The 24,916-nt window shown below is 41.6% G+C and overlaps 2 protein-coding genes across 9 annotated transcripts in view; one reads left to right on the forward strand and one right to left on the reverse strand.

Annotated features, from left to right (window-relative positions):
• Positions 1-16,301, forward strand: part of CDC42BPA (CDC42 binding protein kinase alpha) — a 188,669-nt gene extending 172,368 nt beyond the window's left edge. For 2 of the 5 annotated variants that reach the window (XM_087774755.1, XM_087774759.1), the window contains 4 exons: positions 700-817; positions 12,186-12,303; positions 13,310-13,467; positions 14,598-16,301. In XM_087774755.1, the coding sequence (XP_087630881.1) occupies positions 700-817; positions 12,186-12,303; positions 13,310-13,467; positions 14,598-14,729 (526 nt within the window). In that variant the 3' untranslated portion in view covers positions 14,730-16,301. Of the gene's footprint in view, positions 1-699; positions 818-4,893; positions 6,725-6,819; positions 6,889-7,028; positions 7,215-12,185; positions 12,304-13,309; positions 13,468-14,597 lie in introns of those variants that run through there. The other 3 variants (XM_087774754.1, XM_087774757.1, XM_087774758.1) reach the window with 3 other exon arrangements.
• A 6,169-nt stretch (positions 16,302-22,470) lies between these two features.
• The window catches only part of COQ8A (coenzyme Q8A), a 48,836-nt gene continuing 46,390 nt past the window's right edge, over positions 22,471-24,916 (reverse strand). For all 4 annotated transcript variants that reach the window (XM_087776748.1, XM_087776749.1, XM_087776750.1 and 1 more), the window contains exons 14-15: positions 24,338-24,424; positions 22,471-23,844 (exon numbers count right to left, since the gene is read on the reverse strand). In XM_087776748.1, coding sequence (XP_087632874.1) covers positions 23,551-23,844; positions 24,338-24,424 — 381 coding nt within the window. In that variant the 3' untranslated portion in view covers positions 22,471-23,550. The remainder of the gene's footprint in view (positions 23,845-24,337; positions 24,425-24,916) is intronic.

Here is a 24,916-nt window from a genome sequence, read left to right on the forward strand (position 1 = left end):
GGCTGCACTACTCACAGTGTTCACAGAGGATGTTACTGACCACTTACGAAAGATGACCTGCTACTGTGTTAAGCTACGCTCCAAGAACTGAGTATTTCAGTTGTCTAACTTTCAACGTCTTCCACCGATGGTTGGCTCCCAGCTTTCCTTTCTCTTTGGCTCTAAGAAAAGTAACAGCTGTGTACAGTAGAGATAAAATTCCAGTTCTTGTCCTTGCCTTTTCTGAGCTGATTGCGGTTTGGTCTTTTAAAATTTTATTTATTCTGAGTTCTGAAATGCATCCTTGACATTTTGAAGAGGTTTTAATTCTGACCACAGACTGAGAAAGGTACTGCAGCATTATTTTAATTCTATTTTCATATTTTGTACTTCATTTTCATCTCCACTTTGTAATACATCACAAACGAGTTCTGCTTTTACTCATCTTACAGAGCTTTTTATCAGCTCATAGTGATTGTATATTCTTTGAATGTTAGTAACTACTGAGCGCGGGCTGTTAGCCCCTTTGTCTCTTCTGGCCCCTTGTCCTGTCTTCAAGCTGGAAGCTTGCCAGTGCTGATAGCAAGGGTTTATCGCAGTTAACATGGTTAAATAGCTGATTTCCATTTAAAAGTAGCTGATAATCAGAGCTGTACATGTTTTATAGATGTCCATCCTCACCTGCAACAAAATACCTAAAGAAAGTATTTTCTCTTCCAGGGAGATGCTACGTGATCCAGAAATGAGAAATAAATTAATTTCTAACCCAACTAATTTTAACCACATAGCACATATGGGTCCAGGAGATGGTATACAGATTCTCAAAGACCTTCCAATGGTAAGTACGGAAGTACATGTGAGTGACTGACTGCAACAGAGGCTGCAAATAAGTGAAAGACAAGTACAATTTTAAATGTATATTCAGAGTGTTGATGTATTTCATATCAGGAGCAGTGTAACTAGGGAAATGGACTGAACATGCTCTGCTGTATGTGATAAAATTTAAACAAAGAGGATGACTCTCAAATGTCGAGGGGAGAAGGAGTGGCGGCTGATGCCTCCTGGGTTTTAAGTCAGGTTGGCCTCTCAGTGTTGATCATTTTTATGACCCATATGAAGGTACAAAATTAAGAGGATTTGGGCCTGTGTTCTTTGTGGGAATGGAAAGAGAAATTCCTTCCTCCGTGAACTGTAATTCAATTTCTTTCTTCTCCCATCTTTAGCTCCAACTTAGGCCATCTCTTTACAGCCTCTTTTCCGCAGCCAGTGGAACTGTAGCAGTTCAACAGTGTGTAGTGCCCAAATTTCTTCCCATGCCAAAGATGCTATTTTTCATTTTCTCTCCAAATTAACTGTGAAACAGAACTTCTTGCATAAAAACTAACCTTTTAAGTTGAAAAATGGAAGAAGAAAACATGTAATAGCACACACACATGCTCTTTTCCACAAAACCTTATGTAGGAAATACTCACCTGGAAGTTACTGAAATTTTTAATGAGCTAAAGACCAATTAATACTTTGTTCATAGGAGAGTATCATACTGCTTGCTTCAAGTTACTTTGAGCATCCTGTTTGTGTGTTCTGTATTGTTTTCTAAACTCATCCACGATGGCACGGATGTGATTCAGAAGATGCTAATTAGGACTGTAAGAAAGATCAGATGATACGACATCAAACAGACGATATGAGTACCACTGTAAGACATTAGTACAGAAGCGCTGTCTAAAATGATCATCGTTATTACTTGGATTTTGTGCAGAAAGCAGGAAGTAGGTGCTGAAATTGGGATTTTCAGATGCTGAAAAGCCCAAAGGAAACAAAACAATGACTGGAAAATAATGTGCCATGCAGTTGCACTAGTTTAAGAGCTTAGGAGCATAACCTCTGGTCACCAGATGCTCATTTTACCTCACTTTTGCAGCAAATGGTCCTTTCATATTACGCTTCACTATAAAGTCTGCACATTGTACAGGAGCCCTTCTGGCACTGTGTTTTCCTTAGATGAGAATATGCAAGGAAAGGAAAGAATTTACTTTAAATCTCATACTAGAGACACTCCGAGAAACCTGTCAATAACCTATATTCAGTGCAATTGAGCAAAAACCAACAGTGTGTGTGTGTATGTTTATAAATAAATAATGAAGGAGCCGCTTCTAGAAAACACATGACAAACATTACCTGCCAGCTTCCCTTGTATTTATCTTACCTGGATGTGAGTATACATTATGTCTAATGTTAAACAAAGAATGATAATTTGCTTCAGGGCAGGATGTAGATCAGAAGCTTTTTTCACTTTTCCATTTCTGGTGGGTTCTTTAAAATATTTCTGGCTCTTCTCAAGCAGAGAAAATAATCTGCTGCTGCTACAGGTAGGGCAAAAGACATCCCATTTCACACCATCAGTAGCTGAAAGTTCATGGGAATCAAAAGCTGCAAGGATTCTTAATCGGGGCCAAAATCTGGCAAGTGTAAAATGAGGAATGATTTTATCTATAGAAGGGGATTACATGGACTTTTACATAGACTTACATGGATTAATATTTCTTCAGCTATGTCATCTTTAAATGGCTTTTAGTTTTGAATTCATTCTAATTACGCAAGCCTTGTATTAGCTCAAAGGTCATATTTGAAGGTAGAACTGGTACCAATCAATATGATGTTTAAAGAAATTCATGAGTCACTTTCCACACTTAAAAGTAATGAGAAGACATTAGAAAATACGTACAGTATAGAATTGATTTCTGCACTTGTTCCACTGCTGCAGCTTCTTTTTAAAGTTACTATTAAAAACTCCTTTTTGCAAGTAGGTATCAGTCTTAACGCTGGGAGATGTCACTGCAAATAAAGCAAATTTGACATGTATTTTTCCAGCGGTTCCTTGCAATATCATACTGTATTTGTATTCCTAACTTAACGGGTATAGAATCGCGTCAACCACGGGACTTAAAAGTGTGTGAATTTGAAAGTGTAACTTGAGATTAGGAAATAAATGTTCTATCAAGAGCTACTTTGGTCCAGGCAGCTTTTTCTTTTCCAACAGCTTCCTGTAAGGTTTTTGGCTGGACTAAGTTTTCATTTAGTCTGTTCCAAACTACCTGATTTGTGTCTCAGGCATAAAAATAGGCGAAAAGGAGTTGTGCGTGCATATGATATTATGTATTGAATCTAGTGTTTTATTTGAAAGATAAATTCAGAATTAAAAGAGAGGATGGAAATAGAGGACGTTTCCTGGAGAATCAGTACACAAGGTAAAGAACGCTCATCCAGCCCTGTGTACAGTTCATCTGTATGGCAGTTTCTTTACAAGGACATAGAATTATTTTGCTAGATTCATACCTTGTTCCAAAAAGGTGAATAGATTTTTCTTTTTGTGCTTCTTAGCAGCTGGAACATCTTCTTTGTATTTTTAAATAGATTAGTATGTTTCAGAAGAAAAAGTATTTATTTTTCAAGAACCGTGGGAAAGATTGCAGCATTTTACTTCGCGAATGCCTGTTTCTGTTCATGAAAGTGGATGATAAAATACATTTTTGCCTTTAAAGAGGGTTACCACTAGGGGGATCAAGTAGTGCAAGGCTAATAGTTTTCTCAAATTCTCTTCATCCAACTATGTTAGGTGATATATCTTCTTTTTTTATGAGATACTGGAATGCAGAAAGCGTATGAAAGAATGGAGTGGACCTTTTCAGTTTCTTCTGACTTATTTGAGCAATTTCAAATTTGGCTGGATCTACTGCTACAAATTTGTTCATCCAGCATGAGCTTTCACTGAAGTCAGTATAGTGCTGTGTAGGCAGAGGGGGCCTTAGCAATAAATAGGTTTTAATAGAGAATAGATATTTTAATCTCTGTGTTGGATGAGATTGTCACAAACTAAATAGCCCGCTCAGCCTAGCTTTTATCTAGCATCCATGGATGAACTTTATAAAGCAAATGACAATTTTTATATATATGTATGTATGTATATTTATTTATGAATATATACATACTCACTTCATATATGCAATGTGAATCCAATCAAAACCCTTCTCTGCAGTCCCACTAACCTGCCTCTGCTGCCTTTTTCAGGAGAAATGCCAAAAACTGAGTGAAGCACAGAATTAGAACTGGTAGCGATGGCCCTTGGGTAGCTGGGCTGCCATATGTCGGTGGGCAGGAGGGGACATACGCTTGCGCTGCCTTAACCCGTGGCATAACTGCCTGGCGGATGCAGAGCCAACGGGAGTCTGCTTGCTCTCTGCCCACTGCTGTTCTTAATGATGTCTTTTAAAAGACCAACTTTAGAGAGTTTAATTTGTATTGTAAATGTACAAAATGAAAATTGGATAAATGGAACATTTTAAACTCTCTCAGGCTATTTGATATGTTGTACATATGTGCAACATACCCATCTGCATGTGATTGCCCTTGCTGATGCAGCCACACAGGGGAGAAAGATGCTCTCTCTCTGCGTTGTTTCCAAGGTCTTGGTGTGCAACAGACATGTGACATGAACAGTGAGATACGTTTATGGCAAATTGCAGTCTCTTAGCCTAGTCCCACAATCTCTCCATGAACGAACACCCTTGATTTCAGTATAGCCCTGTATTTGGGCAGAAACGAACATGCTCAAGGCTCAGAATGAGATCAGACTTAAGAGAGAAAATATTAGAGGTCATCAGGCAATTGTAAATTTGCATCCTTCTTTTTTTCATGGCGAGCAGTTATTCAGGGGTCTGGCTTTGACAAGCAAGTTTGCGGACTACAACACAACAGAAACCAGAAGTTCTTGTTTGCTGTTATTATTATCAGTACATATTTGTATTTTATTGATGTGGATACTAGATCTCGGTCATTGTCTTGTTTTGTACAATTTAGAATCGTTCCTGTTAGTATATCCCCAAACTTATTTATTTACATGTTTTTCTTCCCTAGCAGCCTGTCACCAATTAACTGGCCGCACAGTCTGGCCTCCCTTCTGCCCTCTTGTCCCTTGAAGCCACTTTATCGTGGATGCTCCTTTGTAGTGAAGATCTGAAATCTGGAACTGCACTTACTGCAGCACAGACCACCTCTCTGTGTACATCAGATGTACAGGATTGATTTTGCTTTCATATTCTGCATGCCTAAGTATTTTACATTCAAAAGCTAGTCTTGACTGCCATTATATTTGAACATTATGCTTCAGTTTGACCTCATGATACATGAGCCATTTTACTTCCATTCTAGATGTGTGAAGCTTTGCTTGTTTCAAATGAGAAACTTTTAGAGTAAATGAATACTTATCCATATTTGGTATTCTTTAAAGAAAGTGGGAACCCCATGCATGCATGTAATGGTGGAGTCCATGGAGAAAGTTCCATGGAGGATCATTTTAAAAATGTTGCCGTATCGTGGCTTTCTCACATTCATGAATGCTGGCTAAATATTTTCATGGTCTGCACCTGGCCTACCCTCTGCTTTTTAGCTTGTGATTTTAGACACTCCCTTTTCTCCCTTATTGGCTTTTAGGAACGTAGCTGGCTTTGCTGCCAGTTCTCTGTTGTGAGCAGATAACTCAGCAAAGTCTGCTTTCCTGGACCATTTGTGGAATGGTGGCTTCTTGTACTGATATTTAGATGCTGCTAAACTTACTAATAACAATTTAATGTATATTATGTCTTATATGCCATAATGTGGTAATTGATGTTTTGGTTAACATGCAAAGCCTCATAATAACCATGTGTTTAAAAAAAAAAAAAAAAGTTGGATTTTACCAGCTGAAATGAAGAGAACAGTAACAATAATGTTTGATAATATATATTGGGATGTGACTTAATGTTCTTCCAGACTTTAATACGTTCCACATACAAAAAGTAGTGCCTTAGGTTTAGCGGAGGGGTAAGCTGTATTTTTACCATATTTTATTTTTTTAAGTCCTAACATTTCTAATGTTACTCAGATCTGTTTGTTTTAAGGTGATGAAATCAGTTGGACAAGGGGAAGAGAAAATTAGAAGTTAGAAATTAGAAAAGCCTTTCTGATTTGCTGGTGGCTGTTGGGCAAACCATCCCCTCGCAGGCTGACCTGCTGAACATGTACAGATGGCACAGGGAGGGAGACCGAGCCTTGAAACACTCTTCCATTAAATCTGCATTTAGATGACTTTAAATTACAAGAGCACGTGTGTCAGCACATTCTGTAGAGATGAGTTAGAAATTGTTTCTGTTCAATTTGCAGGATTATTTCTCCCCTCTCTTTCTTTACGTCACACTTCAGGAGCACATTGCTCAGTTGACCTATTAAAAACATTTGAATTTCCCAATACTTTTGCACCTTATCTGCTAAGGGCCTAGTCTTCTGCAGCGCAGAGACGGCAGTGCAAAGTCTCTTCATCACTGAAGCGCTGTGAGGATTCAGTGAGTGTGCAGAAGGACATAGGCCTTGTCTATTTACAGCAGAGTAAATTGTACCAGTTGTCTGACACTAACCAGTTCACCTTCCCACCCAACCTGTGTCCCTATCCTGTCGAAACACTGTTCCCTCCCGTTAGAAATACTCTGTGTTTGTTGTACGGGTGATACTTTATTTTAATGGAATCGCTAAAATGCATGAATAACAGAAGGAAATCTCTTACGATCTTTTAACTGTTGTGTATTCTCATCTTTTCTTCTCCCCACACCATCTCACCTGTGTTCACCTTCCTTTGTTTGTGTTACGTCTATTTTAGATTGTAAGCTCCTCAAGGCAGGGAACTGATGCTTCTCAACTGTCTGTAAAGCACCTTTTACAACTGTGGTGCTCTTTGAAATATCAAATAATAATAAATATTAGAATCGATTCCCAATGAGTTAAAAGTTTTATTTGTTTTTAATGTTTTAGCAACAGCAAGGGCGGCAGGCCCGTATGACACCGTGTAAGGAAGGTGCTCAGAGGACTGGGGGTGACAATGTAAGAACCTGTGTGTTGACGGGCGAGCAGGGTTGCTGTCTGGCTGTCCTTCGGTGTTTGACTGCTCTTGCAGACCGCTGTTGCCGATGTAACCTGTACAACCATCCTTCATTGCTTTCTCTCTCTGTTGTCTTTGATAGCAGCGTTCCCCTTATCAATACCCTCATCATCACTCCCGTCTGATCTCCTCTCCGAGCAACTTTGAGCACATCTACCACATGACTGTTAATTCAGCCGAAAAATTCCTCTCTTACGATTCCATAAACCCTGCATTTTCCCCGCCTCCACGCTCTGTCCTCGGTACTCCAGACTTTATGACTCTGAGGGTATGAACGGCTGAATCAGGTGTTCACTCTACTAACTCTGTGTGGTTTTCCTTTTGCCTGGCTATTAACATGGGAGAAAAACCCTTGTAAGCGGTTTCCTTCACCCCTTAACTTTCTTCTGTCCCAGCTGATTTATTTTCTGCTATCAGCTGTGGTCTTTCCACGGCTCTGATGTGCCAAGAAAGAGATACTTCATGGCTTTAAAAAATAAAAAGAAGTGTATAACAACTGGGCTGAATGTTTTGCTGTGAGAATAGCATTTTTAATCACCAGGAAGGATGTGGGAATTTTGAATTATGTTCCACAGTGTTCATCCTCCAGCAGTCAGTGGCAGGATGCTGTGTATCAGGTTGCATTAGGAAAAGGTTCTGGATCTCTCTGTGTTGGACCAAACTTTCGAACTGTTTGTTTATGGTGAAATCATGTGGAGTGCAAGAATTTTTACACAGTACTGTACATAGATTGAGAGAGAGAGAGAAAGACAGGTTGTGCCTCAGACAGTTTCTAGGTTAAAGTAAATAAGTGAAGTTAGAAAACGTGCAACATATCAAAAATTAAAGATAATGGCAACTTGCTGATGTAGATCCTCTTAATCCTGGTAGTTTAAAGCAGAGGCTGAGGTAAGATACTGTTCTGTAGATATCCTTCCAGTTGGAATGTAAACTGGGGGGATGGAAGTGGACTTTTCTTTTTTCTTGTATTGTGCATCCTGGTCTGACTCCATGGGGGTTGCTAGGTCCTATAGAAATACAAGCCATACTAAAACAGGCACACAAGTCCCTGCCGTGCATTGTAATTGTGTACCGTGCTGTAGCCTGCAGTTCTGCTTGGGACAGGTTCGCAGATAAATCAGGAAGAATCTGTGAGGTAGATGTATGTGATGGTGGTTGGTTGCTGAGGGTTCGTATGGGTCTGAGCCATGCCCACTGCTGTAATGGAAACACCGCTGTTGGTTTCTGTGGCTTTTGGACACCCTTCAGACACGCATGGCAAAGCTTCACCGCCAGACTGCTCCGAGTGCCTTTTGGTTGCTGTTCTAGATCCCTATCACTGGGAAGGTTTTTGGATACATACCTGCATACAACACTAGAGAGAATTTAAAAACGCAGGAGGAAAATTAATCTCTTCCGTATGGCTCCAAAATGAATTTGCACAGCTAAGCTTTGACTGGTCACGTGCGTGGTGGTGTGCCACTGTTGTGAAGTCCCAGTTGTCACAACCATTAATATTCAGAAATGAAGCTGCAGCATTTTGGAAAGCGTGCCCTGTGACGACAGGTCTGCATCCATCCTGGCTTTTCTGGTAGGAGGAGAGATGCAAATACACAAGAGGAATGCTCTATTGAAATGCAAAAGAAAAATATTGTTAAGCCAAATTGAAATTTGTTTCTCTCTTAGAGGGTCATTACAGGGTCACCGAAGCTGTATTTCCATTCTAGTTTTAACAGGTTTTTTTTTAAATCGAGCTGTACTATAAAATGTTCTATGTTTAATATGCAGTGATGTATCACTGGACTGTGACCCACCCTCTACCTTTCCTTTCTCATGTGAGTAGTCTCCCTGGGATCAGTAAGGAATGACCCCAGTGTTTTAGACTCTTAATTTTTTGCTTTAGGAGCGTCCTTCATCCTAATGTGGCAGTCTACTAGCATAAATAAATTGGAGAAAAAAAGTGAAGTGGGCAACGTGGAGTGTTGAGATCTTGTACCTGTTAGCTCCTTAGAGCGCTAGAGGTTTAGTCTTGTATGAAGAAAAGCGTTTGTCTCCTTTGTGGCTTGAGGGTAGAGATGCTGTAAGCTGTATGGAGAGCAAGGCGGTGTGGTTTGGTTTCATGTCTGTCCATCCCCTCTTTGTGTTTGGAGAATTTAGTGTAAGAAGGGTAGCACTCCCTCTGAGGAGTACGTGGTCCCAGGTACAGATGGGATATTGGAACCAAAACAGCCTGGAATCCATACAGGACTTGAAAAATGACCCGTTAAAGCAGGCTTTTAGAGTCTGTCGTACTATTTCATGGAAGAATCAAAAGCTCAGGTTTATAATGTAACGAACAGAACACTGCTTAAAAACAAAAAACCCAAAACGCAACAAGCAGCATGACGGACAGAGAAACATAAGCAAACCATTTCCTATGGGTGTTGTAACTGTTTAGTTAGACCTTATATGTACGTTCTTGCCCTGCTGCCTGAGAAGGCAGCGTGGGAGCAGTTAGCGTGGGTGCGAGAGCTGAGGCTCGGGAACACCGCGGAGCCGCGAGCGTAGCAGCGATTGCCCGTACGTAACCCACAGCTCCACAGCAGCTCCGTTCTCTGGCTGGGAATGGGATGCACTGAACTAATTTGGGTCTTTCACCCTATTTCACAGTGATTAACTTTGCTCAGCAAGCAGCTTCTCTGCTGCTGGTTTTTTTCCTCTTCTCTCACCTTTCTCCATTTGGTTCAGCAGTGAGAATGAATTTTCCAGCTAGGATTTGAATTGTTGCTCTAAATGAGGGGTTTTTGTCTCTTAAGTAAAGCAAGCTCAGGTTTCGTGGGTATTTTTTCCTTTGTTTTTAACTTGCTGCGTTTTGCTGCTTTATAACTACCGCTAATAACCGCTGTTTATTTTTCTTTGAATCCCCTTTCTGCATCATGTGCATATCACTTCCAGGGGTTTTGGTGCAAAATGCCAGGGTCTCTGGCATGTGCTTCTTTTATTTTTAGAACAAAGAACAATGAAAGATTTGCTTTGTGGAGAAACTTTCTACGAGGAATTACATGGACTTTGCAAACTGAGGTCATGAAAAAGAATCATCATTAGAATACGCTATTAAAATAAATGAGTCTTTTTCACACACCCACCCGTTCCCTCATTCCCCTGATGCCTGTATGTTGTCTGCTCACTATTAAGGAGGTTAATCGCCTTAGCATTGAACAGAATTGTTCTCTTTGCAAAATGAACCATTGTAGGTTTATCAAGTACAAAAGACCTCCCTTGCAACTCCAGTGGACTGCCCTCAGTGCAGACGTTTGCATGGTGCTGCACTTGCCTTCCCTCTGTTTCTCAGAACACAGCAGTAACTTCTTCCTTAGCCCGTTAGTTCCTTTGCATATTGTCCGGGGAGCCTCCATTGCTTACGTGCATCCAGGATGCTCATACTCTTACCTGTAACTGATTGTTTATTGTGTGGTGAAGGACACAGACGCTGAGGTTTAGTATTTTGTACTACAAAGTAGGTTGGTTGTTCACATTAAAAAAAAAAAAAAGAATCAGAAATTATTTAAGAGACTTTTTAAGCCTTCAGGTATAAATCCTCATTGAGAATAGCGGAGCAGTGGGCGAGAGGAGAATTAAACAGGGCTTTTTCATTCGTAAGATCTCGGATTCTCTTTTGCTGGTGTTTGAGAGAGATCTGGGAACAGGAGGAGAGATTTTAATTCTTTCTTGTTTGTTGCATGTTAAAAATCAGCCATTTCTAGCCCCCTGGGAGAAGCAAAGGGCTAACTGTAAGAGCAAAGGGGTCTGTTACAGCAGTGACTCTTAAGGATCAGTGTAAGACTGGACTGACAGCAGGTTGGTAACAATTATCTGATAAAGCCTGAACTGTATAAAATCTGTTCATTACAAAGTTTCTATTTAATTATCCATTTTAAAATACAGATAGAGAGCTGGGTAGTATCTGAGGGTCTCTCAGAATACTTTTGCCAGGGGGGTGGGGGGGAAGGGGGGGGGAATCTTTGTTCTGGTCTGAGATTTCCATAACATCCTAGCTTAAAAAGGCATTGCAATTGCAACTGTTGTTCTATGTGTGGCTACTTTACTTCAGAGTGAGGATGGGGAAATAATTAAATATAAATAGGAAGAAATTACAGCTATTGCAGGGGGGTGTTTTGTAAAGTGGAAATAAAGTAATGCTCAGAACTACCTGCGATTCTTTTCACATTCTGCATCCGTAAAGGTCCCCTAAACCTAATTCTAGTTAATGCTAATGACTTAATAATACAAATCATGTTAGGAGCAGGATGAAGTCTCATATTTAGCCAGAGATGAAATGGTACACATGGGCATTAGAAAGTCCCTCTGGGCTAAGAAGCCAGCTCATATAGAGAGAGATGGGCTAAACAAGCTGAGAAGCCTTTTCCCCTAAGGTCAGCTGTAAGTTAACAGAAGCAGAAATAAAATCTCCCAGAACTTACTTCAAAGTACTCTTTTCCCTTCTTTTAAAGACAGCTTATGTTTAAGGAACTACCCTATCCAAGTAGAAAAACTGTGGTTTATCTCTTCCCTCAGTAAAGGACCGCTTCAGTCCAGTAACTTACCAATTTACAAAATCACACTGGAACTCTCAGGATGCAAAACAGGAGCATTAATCAAAATACGTAGAAAAACAATGGCATGTGCTCTGGTCATCCTCTTTGAGCAGGCTGAGAACAGGAGGCTGATTCTCACTTTGGCTCAACTGGTGTAGGTCTGGAGTAATGCTGTTAATACCTTTTGAATTACATAAGTAATTGAAATACAGATTGATCCGCTATGTGTTCATAACTCTGCAGGCATTAGGGATTAACATGGTTATTGTGTAAGTTACACATGCATGGCACAAATGATGGCATCAAAGAGAGAAATTTTAATAAGATTCTTGGAAGCCTGTGTTCAGAAAGAATGTGTTATGCGATATAACTTGAAGATATCTATAGCGGCTTAATTAGGCTTGCAAACCATCCTTTCAAGGAAATTCTTGAATTATTAGACATACTCTTTCAGTTGTCTGCATATGTCCATGTAATTCAGCACTTCACTATCGCATTGCGTGTGCTTCCAGTCTCTGCACTAAACTGCAGAATATTATTTTGCAAATTTTGCTGACTTGCTGCCCAGATAATTCAGCTCTGGTAAGACTGGGGTTTTAATGTATTTTGGGGCCTTCCTTCATAGCATCCAAGGCTGAGCCAGCAGTCAATAAGTAAACATGTCATTGTGTGTGTCTGCATTGCAGAATCTTCGGCCTCAGGAAAGTCGGACCGTATTCAGTGGCTCTGTCAGTATCCCATCGATCACGAAATCCCGCACAGAACCAGGACGATCGATGAGTGCAAGCAGCGGGTTAGCAGCACGTAAGCAAACAGAACTGTGTTGCTTTGCGGTCTATGCACAAGTATTTTAGGGAAACAGCTATCTGCATTTGCTTCTATCCGTACTGCCACTAGACAGGATTTTCAGAAGTGATGGCTGACTGTATTCCCGTTGAGGGCAAGTACAATATTTTAATCGTGCTTTCAAAGGAGCACATGAATAAGCAGCTAGCACTTTTGAGAGCCCCACATTTGTAATTCGTCAAATTTTTAAAACTGACGTTAAAATTAAAGTTACATTCTTACCCTTGGGACTACTTTGCCGCTGCTTAAGTGTTTTAAATCAGTGGCAAGTTGTTCACAAGCTCCATGGTTATTAACTTTGTTGCTTAAGTGTGTAGAGCTCTTGATGCCTCTCTTGCTGCTAGTGCAAAGAGAAACCAATAGAAAACTGGCTGCTGGTATGGAAGAGTTGCATTGCACTGGAAACACCTGTCCTAGTGCTGCCGTGCTGCCTCTGTGTGCCAGAGTCAGCACAGGGACCTGTGCTGAGACCGGGCAAGTGACTAAATAATGGCCCGTGTGAAAATAGAGGCAAGACTGGTGTCCCGCATTTTCTAGCCTTTTTCCCTTCCTGTGGCACATGCCACGTTTGTTGCACATTGCCAACTGCTTGCAGAAAGTGTGTGTGTCTGCTGTAGTCTGTACCTGCCGGTACAACCCACCTACTCCTGGGAAAGAGGCCACTGCAACTAGGCTGCCACCACAGCAGTTTCTACAACTGCTGTCATTGTCAGGAACATAGCGACTGTGTCTGTGCTGGGTAAAGTGTGCTAATGCGGACACGCCAAGGGAGGGACCAGAGAATCCCTAGGAAAAACTGCAGCTGGCAGCAGACAAGATAAAAGCCCACACAGCCTGCAAGCCATGAGCTGAGCATCTTGGGACGTGCTGGAGGAAAGCAGAACTAACCAGAGAAACTGCTAACAAATTTCTAGTACCTTGAGTGGGTGTCTGTAACACAGTTTAATTCCTCCGCCCATTTTAGGATCATCTGCACAAAACGGGAGTGCTTTGCGGAGGGAATTCTCAGGAGGTAGCTACGGAGCAAAGCGTCAGCCCATGGCATCGCCCTCAGATGGTTCCTTATCCTCTGGTGGCCTGGACCAAGGCAGCGATGCACCAACAAGGGACTATGAGCGAGAGGTGAGCGACAGGAGAAAGAGGAAAAAATTTAAGTGTGTTGATAAAGATGAGGGAGTTAAATTCTGTCATGGGTTTGGCTACAAGTTTGGGAGTGGTTGACAATGAAGACTTGGATTTCCTGTATTTCAAGCTGTCCTGACAAAAGACTTTGGTCAAACTGTGTCAACTCTGGTCCTGGTATTTAACGTGCAGAAAACACTCTCTGCGCTCCTTACCTGCAGATATGTGGGTAGTGAGGCTCCCAAAAATACTGGCCCAGTAGAGTAACAGCTTGATAGTGACCTGTCACAGCTTGAAGTGGTGATATTCCTTCTGCCCCTTATTTGCAAAGCCTCTTAAGCTATCTTAGCAACCATTTCACAGGAGACATTTTGTACTCAGAGTGCCTGAAGTTAACAAGGTAATTTAAGAATTACTGTATAGTAATTTCATTTAGAGCAGAAGCTGGATTTAATAATTTATATTCTGTGCAGAACAAGACTATAATTATGATAGGACTGCAATCCTGCCCAGTGCTAAACACAGTCCCTCCAACCAAGAATGTTTTACGTGGGAGGGTTCAATCTGAAGTTGGCCAGCAAAATTTCCCCAGCCCGTTTTCGTACCAAGGAGTGAGAAAATCACAGATCACACAGGCTTTTTATGGCACTGAATATATCCTTCTAGTTGAAGCTGGAAGGCAACTGTCAACCCAAACCCTGGGAGTGACATAGAAGAGGTAGCGGTGATGAAGCCTATACCACAAAGATTTCTCAGTTTTGTGCAAGAGCATCTCAGATCATAATCTGTGAAAAGGCAGGAGCCACCGTAGCTTCACAAGCAACCTGACGTTGCACACTCTGCTGACCAAGAGGCCTGTGGAAACATGCAGACTGCAAGATTCCTGCAGGTGCTGTGTCCTTATGTCAGCGTCAGTTATGCCTGCTGAAAGCAGAGTGATCTGACCACTTACTCTTAAGTCTCCCCAGACTGGGAAATTCTGAGCAAAAAAAATTCCTCAGTATTTTTGGACACAAGCAAAATACATGGAGGCCTTTGAATCCAGTCACCTGTTGCTCAGACACCCTCAGTCACTCTCAAACTTGCCATCCTGTTACTTACTGGTGTTCTTTTGTGTCTTTGGGCTGCAGGACTCTGACTCTCCGAGACACTCTACTGCATCAAACAGCTCCAACCTCAGCAGCCCTCCCAGCCCGGTTTCTCCTCACAAGACCAAGAGCCTCTCCCTGGAGAGCTCTGACCACGTGAGTTGGGACTCATGAACTGCTTCAGCATTCAGATTTGACATCACAGCAGCTTGCTGTCCCCATGGCTGTCCCCTTCACTTGTTCCAGTTCTCACCTTCATCATCCTAACCTTCCCCATTCCCTGTCTGAAAGTGATCAGGGAGTAGGGTACAGAGGAAGGTAAAAGCTGGTCGTCTTCAGCACCGTTGGGCACTGCCTCACCCTCCCTTCCCCAGATTTGACAGCAGCAAACAAGCAAAGCTAGGGTGTTGGTAAATATCAGATGCTGTAGATTTGTATTAGTATTGGTTTCATTTTTGTGGTTACAGCTGCTTTGTTTTTGAAGACATATTATCCCACCTCCCTTCCACTTCCCAAAAAGTAGCTTAAGTAGACCAGACCAGTATCAACAAGAGAAAATTCAGAGGGATTTTGTTTTCATACAATAGCTCATTGTACTGTACAAAAGTAGCACAGACCCCTTCCCCTGCATGGGGAATGATCAGTATGTCAGAGGCACATAAAAGCTTTCAGCCACCACGTTTGAATGTCAATCTGATTGTCGCCAGCAAATCCTTATTGATTAAAATGATGCATATTTTACTACAGTACAGAGTTTAAATAAATACGCAGATGTTAGAGTAAAATACGTATGTATATATTCAAAGAAAAAAAGCATTGTGTATGCAGCAGAAGATGGATGCTTATTTAAGAGAGCCTTTAATTTAAGATTTGTGTTGTCCCTGTTTTCATGCTCAGTAACATACAGACTTGGAGGCCTGGCCTAAAACCTTTCGCAGGACAGATATTCCTTTTGCGTAGCACTCGCTGCACTGGCAGGAGAGGTCCCTGCAGTGCTTTCACAACATTTCTTTACTTCTGGCGGTAGCATAACTGAAGCTATAATTCCTACTTTCATGTTAATCCCCCATCCTTTGCAAAAATGACAACGATTGGAAAGCAACCCCCTGCCCCGACAACCAAGGGCACCAGTCAGCCAGGTGGCTGCCCTGGTTTCTTGTGTGCTAGCCGTGCAGCTGAGGAACCTTATGGCATGCTACAGTAGAGGTCCTTAAGGCAGCAAGGGAGTTCAATGCAGCAGGATTCAGCAGGAAAACTGTTTCCCTGGGTCAGCCTTTGAGCAGGGTTAACTCTGAAGGGAGCAGTCTTCCACATCTCCTTGACCATGCCTAACCAGAAAACTGTTACTGTTGTTACCAAATACTAGTTGCTAATGCACATCAGCCAAATGAGTGCCCTTAGCCTGAAGCTAGCCGTGGCTGGCTATGCTGCCACTGTAGCAACGAAGAACCTTGAAGACTGACCTCACACTGTTCACACTGTGGTAGTCGAAGATGCCTAGTCACCCACAACTGCCATGCTGGCAAGGTTGGTTTTCCTCTCCCTCCCCACCCGTGCTGTGGGTTTGTGCAATTTGCAGTTGTTTGTATGTGCTCACCTGCTGTTCGGTTCCAACAGCAGGTCAGGTTGGAGGGCAGAAAGTACTGCGGTGGAAGACAGAGCCCACTGAAGTTGCAAAAATAAATAAAAAGCTGAAGCTGGTCATGCAGTCAACAGAATAAAGTGAGAGACTGATGTACAAATAGATGGTAAGAGGAAGATGTCTCTTCTCTTTGGTTAGCAAGGCAGATGTGTTTTTCATTTGGGAGCGTGTTCAAATGAGCCTCTCTTCTCAGTAGTATTGTTGCTGGCTTTATACAATGACCATACTCAAACACGTAAGGGCTTTTTGTATTTAGAATACTGTCTTTTGTGGGTTTCGGAAACTTGTTATGGCTCTTATTAAACCATTCCATATTCTTGCAGTCAGCAGTATACAGTGTTCCACCCACACAGAGATGTTTGGAGTTGTCCAGTTTCTGTCTTCCCTAATAGAAGTTATAGGTAAGGTCAAACCATGTACAGTAATTTCCAGGTATGATCTAAATGGGAAATAGGGAATGAGACACAGATAATTTAATCCATTTAATCATGCTGGGTCTCCTAGGTAAGATTTCTCTTTCACTCTGAATCAAGAGGCTTGTGCGAGTTTAAGCTCGTTCAATGTTATTTTGGGACAGGAATTCAAGAATTTTTTTAGAAACCGTCATATCAAAAGCCTGTCTCTCTCCTGTTTGGGTTTTTCAGAGTAGCGAGCTGGTTGTGGTGTTTGTTTTCACTTCAAAGCTGCTACTTTTGCAAGCCTGGCATTTCATATTAAAAGCTTTAGCAAACAGCTAAGCACTTGAAATTAATTCCTCCCAGAATAGTTTTCAGTCTTTCTGAGGGACAGATAGGCAGGGCGTTATTGGCATTATTAAAATTCCACATCAGCTTCTTTTTTAAAGGCTGCATATTGCTTCAAGTATAGCCACTGCTTTTTCCCCACAATTCCCTCCTTTTGGTGAAGCACATCCACACACTTTTCAAAGCATTTGCAGACTAGTTTTGTATTTACTGTATGTTGTATTTAAACATTAATCTTATTTTGATGTTGAGAGAAGGCATTTAAATGGCAGTCATTTAAGATAGAGCAGCCTGCGTGACAGTCCCCTGAGAGAGGGTCACGGGATCTTTTTTGTGGATTTTTTTTTGCAGTTGAGCTAATGCTCTATCCGAGAATGGAACCCAAAGAGCCACAACACAGCAAACAATTAAATCGAGTAAACCCCTATGTTTACTCCGTTACGGTGCCTGCAATCTATTGATATCAAAACCTGACATTTTCAGGCAGAGCGTAGGTCAGCTGTGTTTCAAAACTAACCTCCAGAGGATGAGAGCTCCACAGGCCTACACTCTTTGTACACCACAATTTCTAAGCCTTGGCAGTCTCCTTTAGGATTACTATATTTAATCATTAGTTTGGTACTGTGCATTTTTATACGCATCTGTTCAAAAGAGAAGCAGCAACTGTTCTCTCAGTTGAAAAGCAAATGACCACATCACTTACTTATTTGAAAAGAGAAAAATTGTCCTAGGACTTGAATAGTTTTATATATTTGGGGACCATTTGATTATACACTCAGTTTTAAACCACACATCTTTTTTTTGTTGGTATGAACACTGAAAACACATGCATACTGTAGCTGAGCTTTTTAAATACTCATTGGGCTAGGAAAAGTAACTTGGTCATTTGAACTGTAAGACTCTTGACTGGTATCTCAAAGACAGTTGTCTCTTAAGGTTTGATGTTTGCTACTTTGCACTGTAGCATCGCTTCAACTTCACAGTTAGAAGGCTGCATTTTGTTCAGGGAGCTTGAAATCTCCCATTGAATTTTTGATTGTAGCACATGTTCTCTGTACACAGTATGTATCTATCTAGCTGATTTTTTCCTTTTGGCTGAGACTGAAGGTGTTTGCATTTTTGACACTGCTTAAACATATGGGTTGTTGGGTTTTTGCATTTCTTTTTTTCTCTCTTTTGATGGCAACAAAGGATCTGAACAGATTCAGGCAGCTACTAAGGATTCCAGGTTATAGAATGAAAAAGGTTTGGTAAATAGTTTTCTCCTGCACGTGTGCGCACACAGATACATGGCTTCCTTCCACATTTCATAACCCCAAAAGCAGGGTTATAGTACTCTCTTCTCTATTGCCTTTAACCTGTAGAAGACAGCTGGTGGTTTCAAAAAAACATTCCTGAGGCTGTGGTAAAGTAGTTGCTTCTTTTCCTCTCAGTTAGTTGCTGTGGCTTGTTATGAATGTGCATTTTGCTCATTTTAACGAGTTTCAAAACTGAGTCAGGAATGTTCTCTCTTTGATTTGATTCTGATAAAATTACAAGCCAGGTGTGTTATTCTCAGGTACACAGCAGAGGGAAGTTAAGGGTCTTGTCATACCAAAAAAGTCCAAAAAGCATAGTGTATTTATAGAAATGTAGTTTTATCGCATCTAACTGGTTCACAGAGCGTGTCAGCCTTTCAAAACAAAACAGTTGGCGTATTAACGCAGAAACAGATTCTGGTACTATATTGTCTTGCATGGCCAGACCCTGAATGACAGGACAAACATGCTCTTGGGTGTAAGAAGTTTTGGGGTTTTTTTTCCATTTTATGCACGCTGTTTAATTTTAAATGAATACATTAAGGGTAAAATTTATTGCAGTGCAAGTACCCACACCTCCTCTGAGAATCGAAGTGGCACATAGTAGCTTCTGCTGTGGGTTGTTTTTTTTTTTTGTTAATAGGAGTCAGTTCCATGGAAGAAATGGGACAACTTTCTGCACTAACACAACCTGCACCCTTCCGTGTGCTTTGTGTTCGCACTGTATTTGATAAACACCCCCAGAAACTGCTCTGCTGCAGGCTTTCCAGGCTAAATTCCACCTCGACTTTGTCCTTCATTCCAGCTGCAGCTCAGTACAACCTGTTTTCATTCTGCATTTAAGAAAGTCTCATCCACAGGGAAGAAATCCACAAACAAACCAGTGTTGGTATTTCAGAGCAATTATACCTGCCTTTTTATGTATGACAGTTTCATATCATTTATTTTTAAAATGTTTTTGGTTTTTTTTTTTTAGGTTCTTTCATTGTAATATTATTGTACAGTTTTGCATGGCATAGATGTAATCACTTTTTTGTTTTAGAGTATAAAAGCTGACAAGTGTGCGTGTGGGGGAAAGATTCTGCTTTTTGCCTCTTCTCACTATTTTGTTTAATGCCCTCAATGTTGTAGGGGACATTGTAAGAGATTCTCTGCTACAGAACAATGATGTAGATTCTTTTGCACAGAAATATTTAAGGTGGAAGAGTCAACAATGTAAAAATGACTTACCACCAATATTTTATGTTGGTAACACACTTAATATTAACCTACTTTGATGTACTGCAATAAAACAGGGAACTGTTAGAAATGCAGATGTTTTGTCTTTTTTTCCTACCTCCTCATCTTAAGCTTTGAGGAGGAAATGGAAAGGGCAGTAATGGTGTTCTTGAAGATAAAACCAGCATGTTGTAACATATCTGCACAAGTACACAGTGGGAAGAAAAGGAATATATGAGAAAAATCGATTTAGCTCTAAGCCTTCAGAAAAAATTACCAGAACCTTTTTGAAAATTCAAAGTCAAGCCACCTTATACTTTGGTATATTGAACTTCTTCAACTGCAGTTTTTCTGACCTTTTTCTTGGGTCATCGGTTCTGTGTTAATATTTGTAGTCATTGTTTCTGATGTTCCTCCTTCATTTAGTTACACAGGAAATGTTTCAGCTGCTGTAGTCTTAGTGACTGGATTCTTACTTATTTCTGAGGTACCATCATCAAATTGACTGTCATGCATCTTTAAGTGCATCTCAAAATACCTGTGAAGTTTTGCACGTGCCCTGACCCTTTCACATCATCCACCAGTTCCTCACACCAGTTTCTCCATACCAGAGGCTGTTGGGACATCGTCCTCTTCATTCATTACCCTTGTGGTAAAAGTCCTAGCTTTGATTACGTGCTTCAATCACACACACACTCCCCACCCTGCAGCAGGAATACAGGACTATGCTGTTACTGATCCTCCGTTGCCAGCAGGTGCCAGCCTGGGCATTCTCCTGTTACCAAAGTCCATCAGCAGTCCCCTCCAGGAACGGTCAGCATGCTTCCCACTTCTTACATGGCCACAGGCTACCTTACTCCACAGAAACTTCTGATCCTGTCCCTCTCCTTCAGTCAAAATTACTACTTTCTCAGCCTTGCACTCTAGCTTATGTGGATTTAAGCCTGTGGGCTCATCCCATTTAGGCCACTGCAAGTGTCTCCTAGCTGCTGTAGCTCTGTGAAATACCATGTTTCCTGTGCTCTGACTTTTACAATCAGCAATATATTTCTGACTTCCCAGGGTTCCAGTTGCACCATCACAGCTGTGAAGGTCTTGGGAAATGGGCCTTCTATTGTCAAGGGATTTGGACATTAGAAAAGCAGAAAGTAAACTGCATGTTAGGCTTCCTGTTCAGCTCCTCAGCAGTCATTTTCTGTTTTGATGCAGCAGCCAGGTTGACTAAAGAAGGCAGGAAAATCACTGCTACCACATATAGCCTGAATCTGGATTCTTTAGAATGGAAAATCCCTGTCTTCAGAAAGGAGATTTAACCTCCCACTTGCCCTGTGGAACAAAGAACTGTTTTCTGCAAGAGGATTCTTCTAGAACTTAGAAGCTTGCTGCAGCAGAGAAATGTTCATATCCAACCTATGTGTTTAGCTCAAGCAAATGCACTAGCTGGCAGAGCAAGCAGCAGTGATCAAGTCCTCTTGCTCACTGTAAAATGTCATGACTTCTTTGGCTTGAAGCCAGAGCACAGTGTTTCTGGCTCACCTTTTCTCCACAGCTGTTACACTGACATGCAATTCCTCATGTCACAAATCTCTCTGGGCAAAACTACAGGAATTATTAACGCTTTTAGAACATGCACAGAAGGCCAGGAGAATTAGGGACTGAGAGCTCTCATTAGCTCTCCTAATAAAGAAACATCTTTCTTACCTTCTGCTAGTTGCTACCCTTTAGGCAAATGCAAAACAAGTCCATTGTTCAGCTTGATGTTATTCTTAAACACGCTGTCATCTAGGGAAGGGAAATGTTTGCTGAGAGTTAAACAACACTCATGCCCCCAGCATGGTATACAAAAGATCTGTGGTCAGATGAACAAGCACGCACCACTCTGACCTAGTTGTGCTCACTGGAAAAGTGAACTGTAATGCTCTTTTTGAGATATTTTGCTGCCTTTGAAGTTTTCTGAACAGACTGGCTCCTAATCTTCAGTTTCAGGAATTTTGGTCTGAAGCTCACCTAACCCAATTCCCTTGTCAGCTTTTTATACTTTGCTTTTTAACCTTTAACATAACCATTTAACATCTCAAACAATTGCACTGTTTTTACAGCTGCAAGGTCTAGATCCAAAGGAGAAAAACTAAACAACATCTATCAGAACCCAGAACAACAAGGGAAGTTACTCTATCAGTGTACAAAGTTAAACAGCTTAATGCAAAACTATTACTTCACTGAACAGCAGAGTTCACTCTTCTCAAAGGGTTAGGAATAACTTGATAAGTACTTTTAGTTGAATTAAACAGTACTGGCTCTTTCTCAACCAAGTCTTAAATGAAGCCGTTTATATGTTTATGATCTGGGAATAAAGGTAATACCATAACCTGTTTTCCTATTTCCCAAAGGTCCCTCCTGAGAGAGACCGTTTATTCACTTACCTGTTCTTTACCTCTGCAAGTGTCAGCAGTCAGGATTTCTTAGGTCCTGACGTTTAAGATCATACAACCTCCACATTCCTGGGCTGGGCTGTGTTAACCGAATAGGACCAGCTGAGCCTGCTGCTAAATATCTGGCATTTGCCAGATAAGGACATCTGCCTTACTAGCACCAGGTAAGCATCAACTCCCACTCTTTCTTCACAAGTGGAGGAAAGGCAAAAAGACCTGTGTCCAGGAGACTGGTAACAGAGTGATTAAAACAAAGGAAAAAACAAGAAAACAAGTCGATTACCAGGGATTTTCATGGCCATACAGATGTTCAGGCTGATGTGCCTCTGGCTCCTGGTAAACTTGTCACCATCGCTGGTAGCACTAGTGACACAGCTGCAATGGAAAGATGAAGGAACAAACAGGCCACAGATAGATGGCTTTATAAGGGTAGTAGCGATTCTTTGAGCAAACAACAACTGCAACAAGAGGAGACCTGGAAGCTTCTCCTTCTGCTCAACTCCTGTTTATCCCACAGAACAGGACATGGATCACTTGGCTGTTCATTACCACACCAGAAGATGAAAAGACTGCAGGCAGAAGGCCCACCGCACAAGCACTTTTTTATTGAAATCAGGAAGTCGTACAGGTATAGGATTTGTACAAAAATCTAAGAAAGTAAATTTCCTAGCTTGACTCCAATAGTTTAAAACTGTGCGTCTGGTTTTACATGTGTGACATTTCAGCAAAAGCTTGAAATGCTCATGAGAGACATTACGTGTTTGTCTGACTTGCCGTAAGTTCTGCATTACAGGAAGACAGAGAGACAGACAGACTAGGTTCTTGGTTAGGACTCCAGCAAGCAATTGGTGTCAGAGTTGTATCTTATCTATCTAACTCGCCCTCAGGAAAGCTGATACCTACCAGACAGTGAAGAATCCCACTATTTGTGCTCAGATATAGCTCTGTTGATTACATATTTGACTCCCAAAACTGAGATGGGTTGTGTGAGTGTACGTGTGTGTTTAAAAGAGATTGGCACTTAATTCTCAGATTTTTAAAATATTTCCTATGTTTAGCTTGCAAGCCAAAAAGAGGCAGAAAGCATAAAACTTCATCCTATGTACAAACACACACCCCTTGCATTACATCAATGTCAGTAAAATCCAGGAGGGTTCTTAGACTGCCACCACTTGACTTACAAAGTACACCTTGGTATTTCATTCTATAATTCACAGTATGAAAACTACTTGAATTCCACCTTAGCGTGAGAGAGGGAAGGTTTTTAAAAAACAATTTTTGGAGAGTTACAAACGGGTTTCAATATTAAATTCTGCTCTTGTCCTCCTTCCCCTTCTCGTTATAAAACCCAATCAATATGCAGCCACCATCACAACGTTAAAAATGCATTCAAGGCAGTCAGCTGGTGCCTTTCAACAGTACAGAAGCACTCAAGAAGATAGTTTCCCGCAAGCTGCAGACTGTACTGGCAGTCAGTGTAGGACAGACACAGCATGAAAGAAGAGCTTTGTCCTTGTGAAACGCACACGTGGCTTCCAGGGCACAGGCTGCTGCATCTCAAAAGGATGGAGGGCTGGGGTGCAACGCATGGGAGGCTAGAACGCTCTCTGCAAGGCTCAGATGAACTGTGCCCTCAGAACAAGACATGTTAGTTCATTCTTACTACTCCTCTGGCTTTTTGCCCCTACTGCTCCAATATTTGCTATATGCCTCTTGGAACATGTTTTTGCAGGGAATTTTGGCCTTCAGTTTGGTGCAGATAAGGAAAGAACCCCCCATCTTCCGATGAAGAGAGTAGGTCTCCTCTGGCGGAGGGACAAGTCGATGCTTCAGCATGACTGGGATTAAAGCATGGATCTTTTCAGTGGTGCTTTGGCTGCCGAAATCAAAAGGTTCCTCGGACGCAAAAGCCTCTCCCAGGATGAGGACAGCATTTAAGTGGGCATCTTCCATTTCCTGCCCAAAAGGAAAGAGGCATAAGTAACATCACTAGCCATTTTAACCACCAGGGAGGAAAAGGAGAAATGCTAGCGCTAACAGCAGCAGCTCAGGAGAAATACCTAGCTGTACCCACAACAAAGCTAACCTCCAGCCCCCAGCAAGACTGATGAACATTTGGTTAATAGAGTTTCAAGCAACTGAACCTTCCAGAAGACCATCTGCCCAGTTGTGAAATTTCAGCAGTCACCACCACCTGCAGGCTCTTGCTGGGGGGGAGAAGGAAGGACAGTGGTTTTGGGGCTAGCTGTATCGTCATTACTGCTCCTGCTCCCAAAAGGAAGTAAGAGAACAAAAGCCAAAACCTTTTTTGCCCTCCTCCCTCATCCTTATCAACAGGGCTTTCAGACTGACATTGGCTTTTACCACATCAAGAAATCTGGGGAAGTCTACAGACCCGCAACAAACTTATCACTAGCAACCACTAAAAGCAGACCCTTCTGCTCCATACCTTGACTTCATAGCCAGTGAGGAATTTCATTTCAATTGACTTCTTCAGTACTCTGTCTCTGTCCATGTCAGCAGCTGCCTTGATTACCTGAATAGGAGGAACACTTTCAGGAGAGCTAGGGGATGACTGAAAAACATTTTGAGTACGGGACTACTACATAGGCTGCAGGTACACATGCTGCCCGCTTGCTTCCTTGCCTCTGCCATCATCTGCAGGGGTTTGCATGTTGGCCAGTTTAAGAGCTATCTGGCAAGAAGACAGAGCTGCTGGCTCTCCAAAGCTCTTCCCAGCAGGGCTACACATAGCCCAGAGAATGCAAGGGACATCAAAAAAGCTTGATGAATCTATCAGCCCCTCCCCCAACAAAACAATAGAGCCAGCTGTGAGAAGCTTTAGGTGACAGCTGCTGGCCCCCGCAGCTCAGTTTATCAAGTGCAGAACATGGTGATCACAAAGGAAGCACATAGGACTTCACATAAATTTATAAGCCTGTAAGCAAGCTAGAAATCACAGGAAGAGACGGGGAACAGGACAAGCAATTCCTGCGTACCCTCATATAAAAATCGCCGAACTGAGTAC

Source organism: Nipponia nippon, unplaced genomic scaffold, assembly GCF_047370975.1.
Source record: "Nipponia nippon isolate SJK-2023a ecotype South Korea unplaced genomic scaffold, ASM4737097v1 scaffold_4, whole genome shotgun sequence".
NCBI lineage: Eukaryota > Metazoa > Chordata > Aves > Pelecaniformes > Threskiornithidae > Nipponia > Nipponia nippon.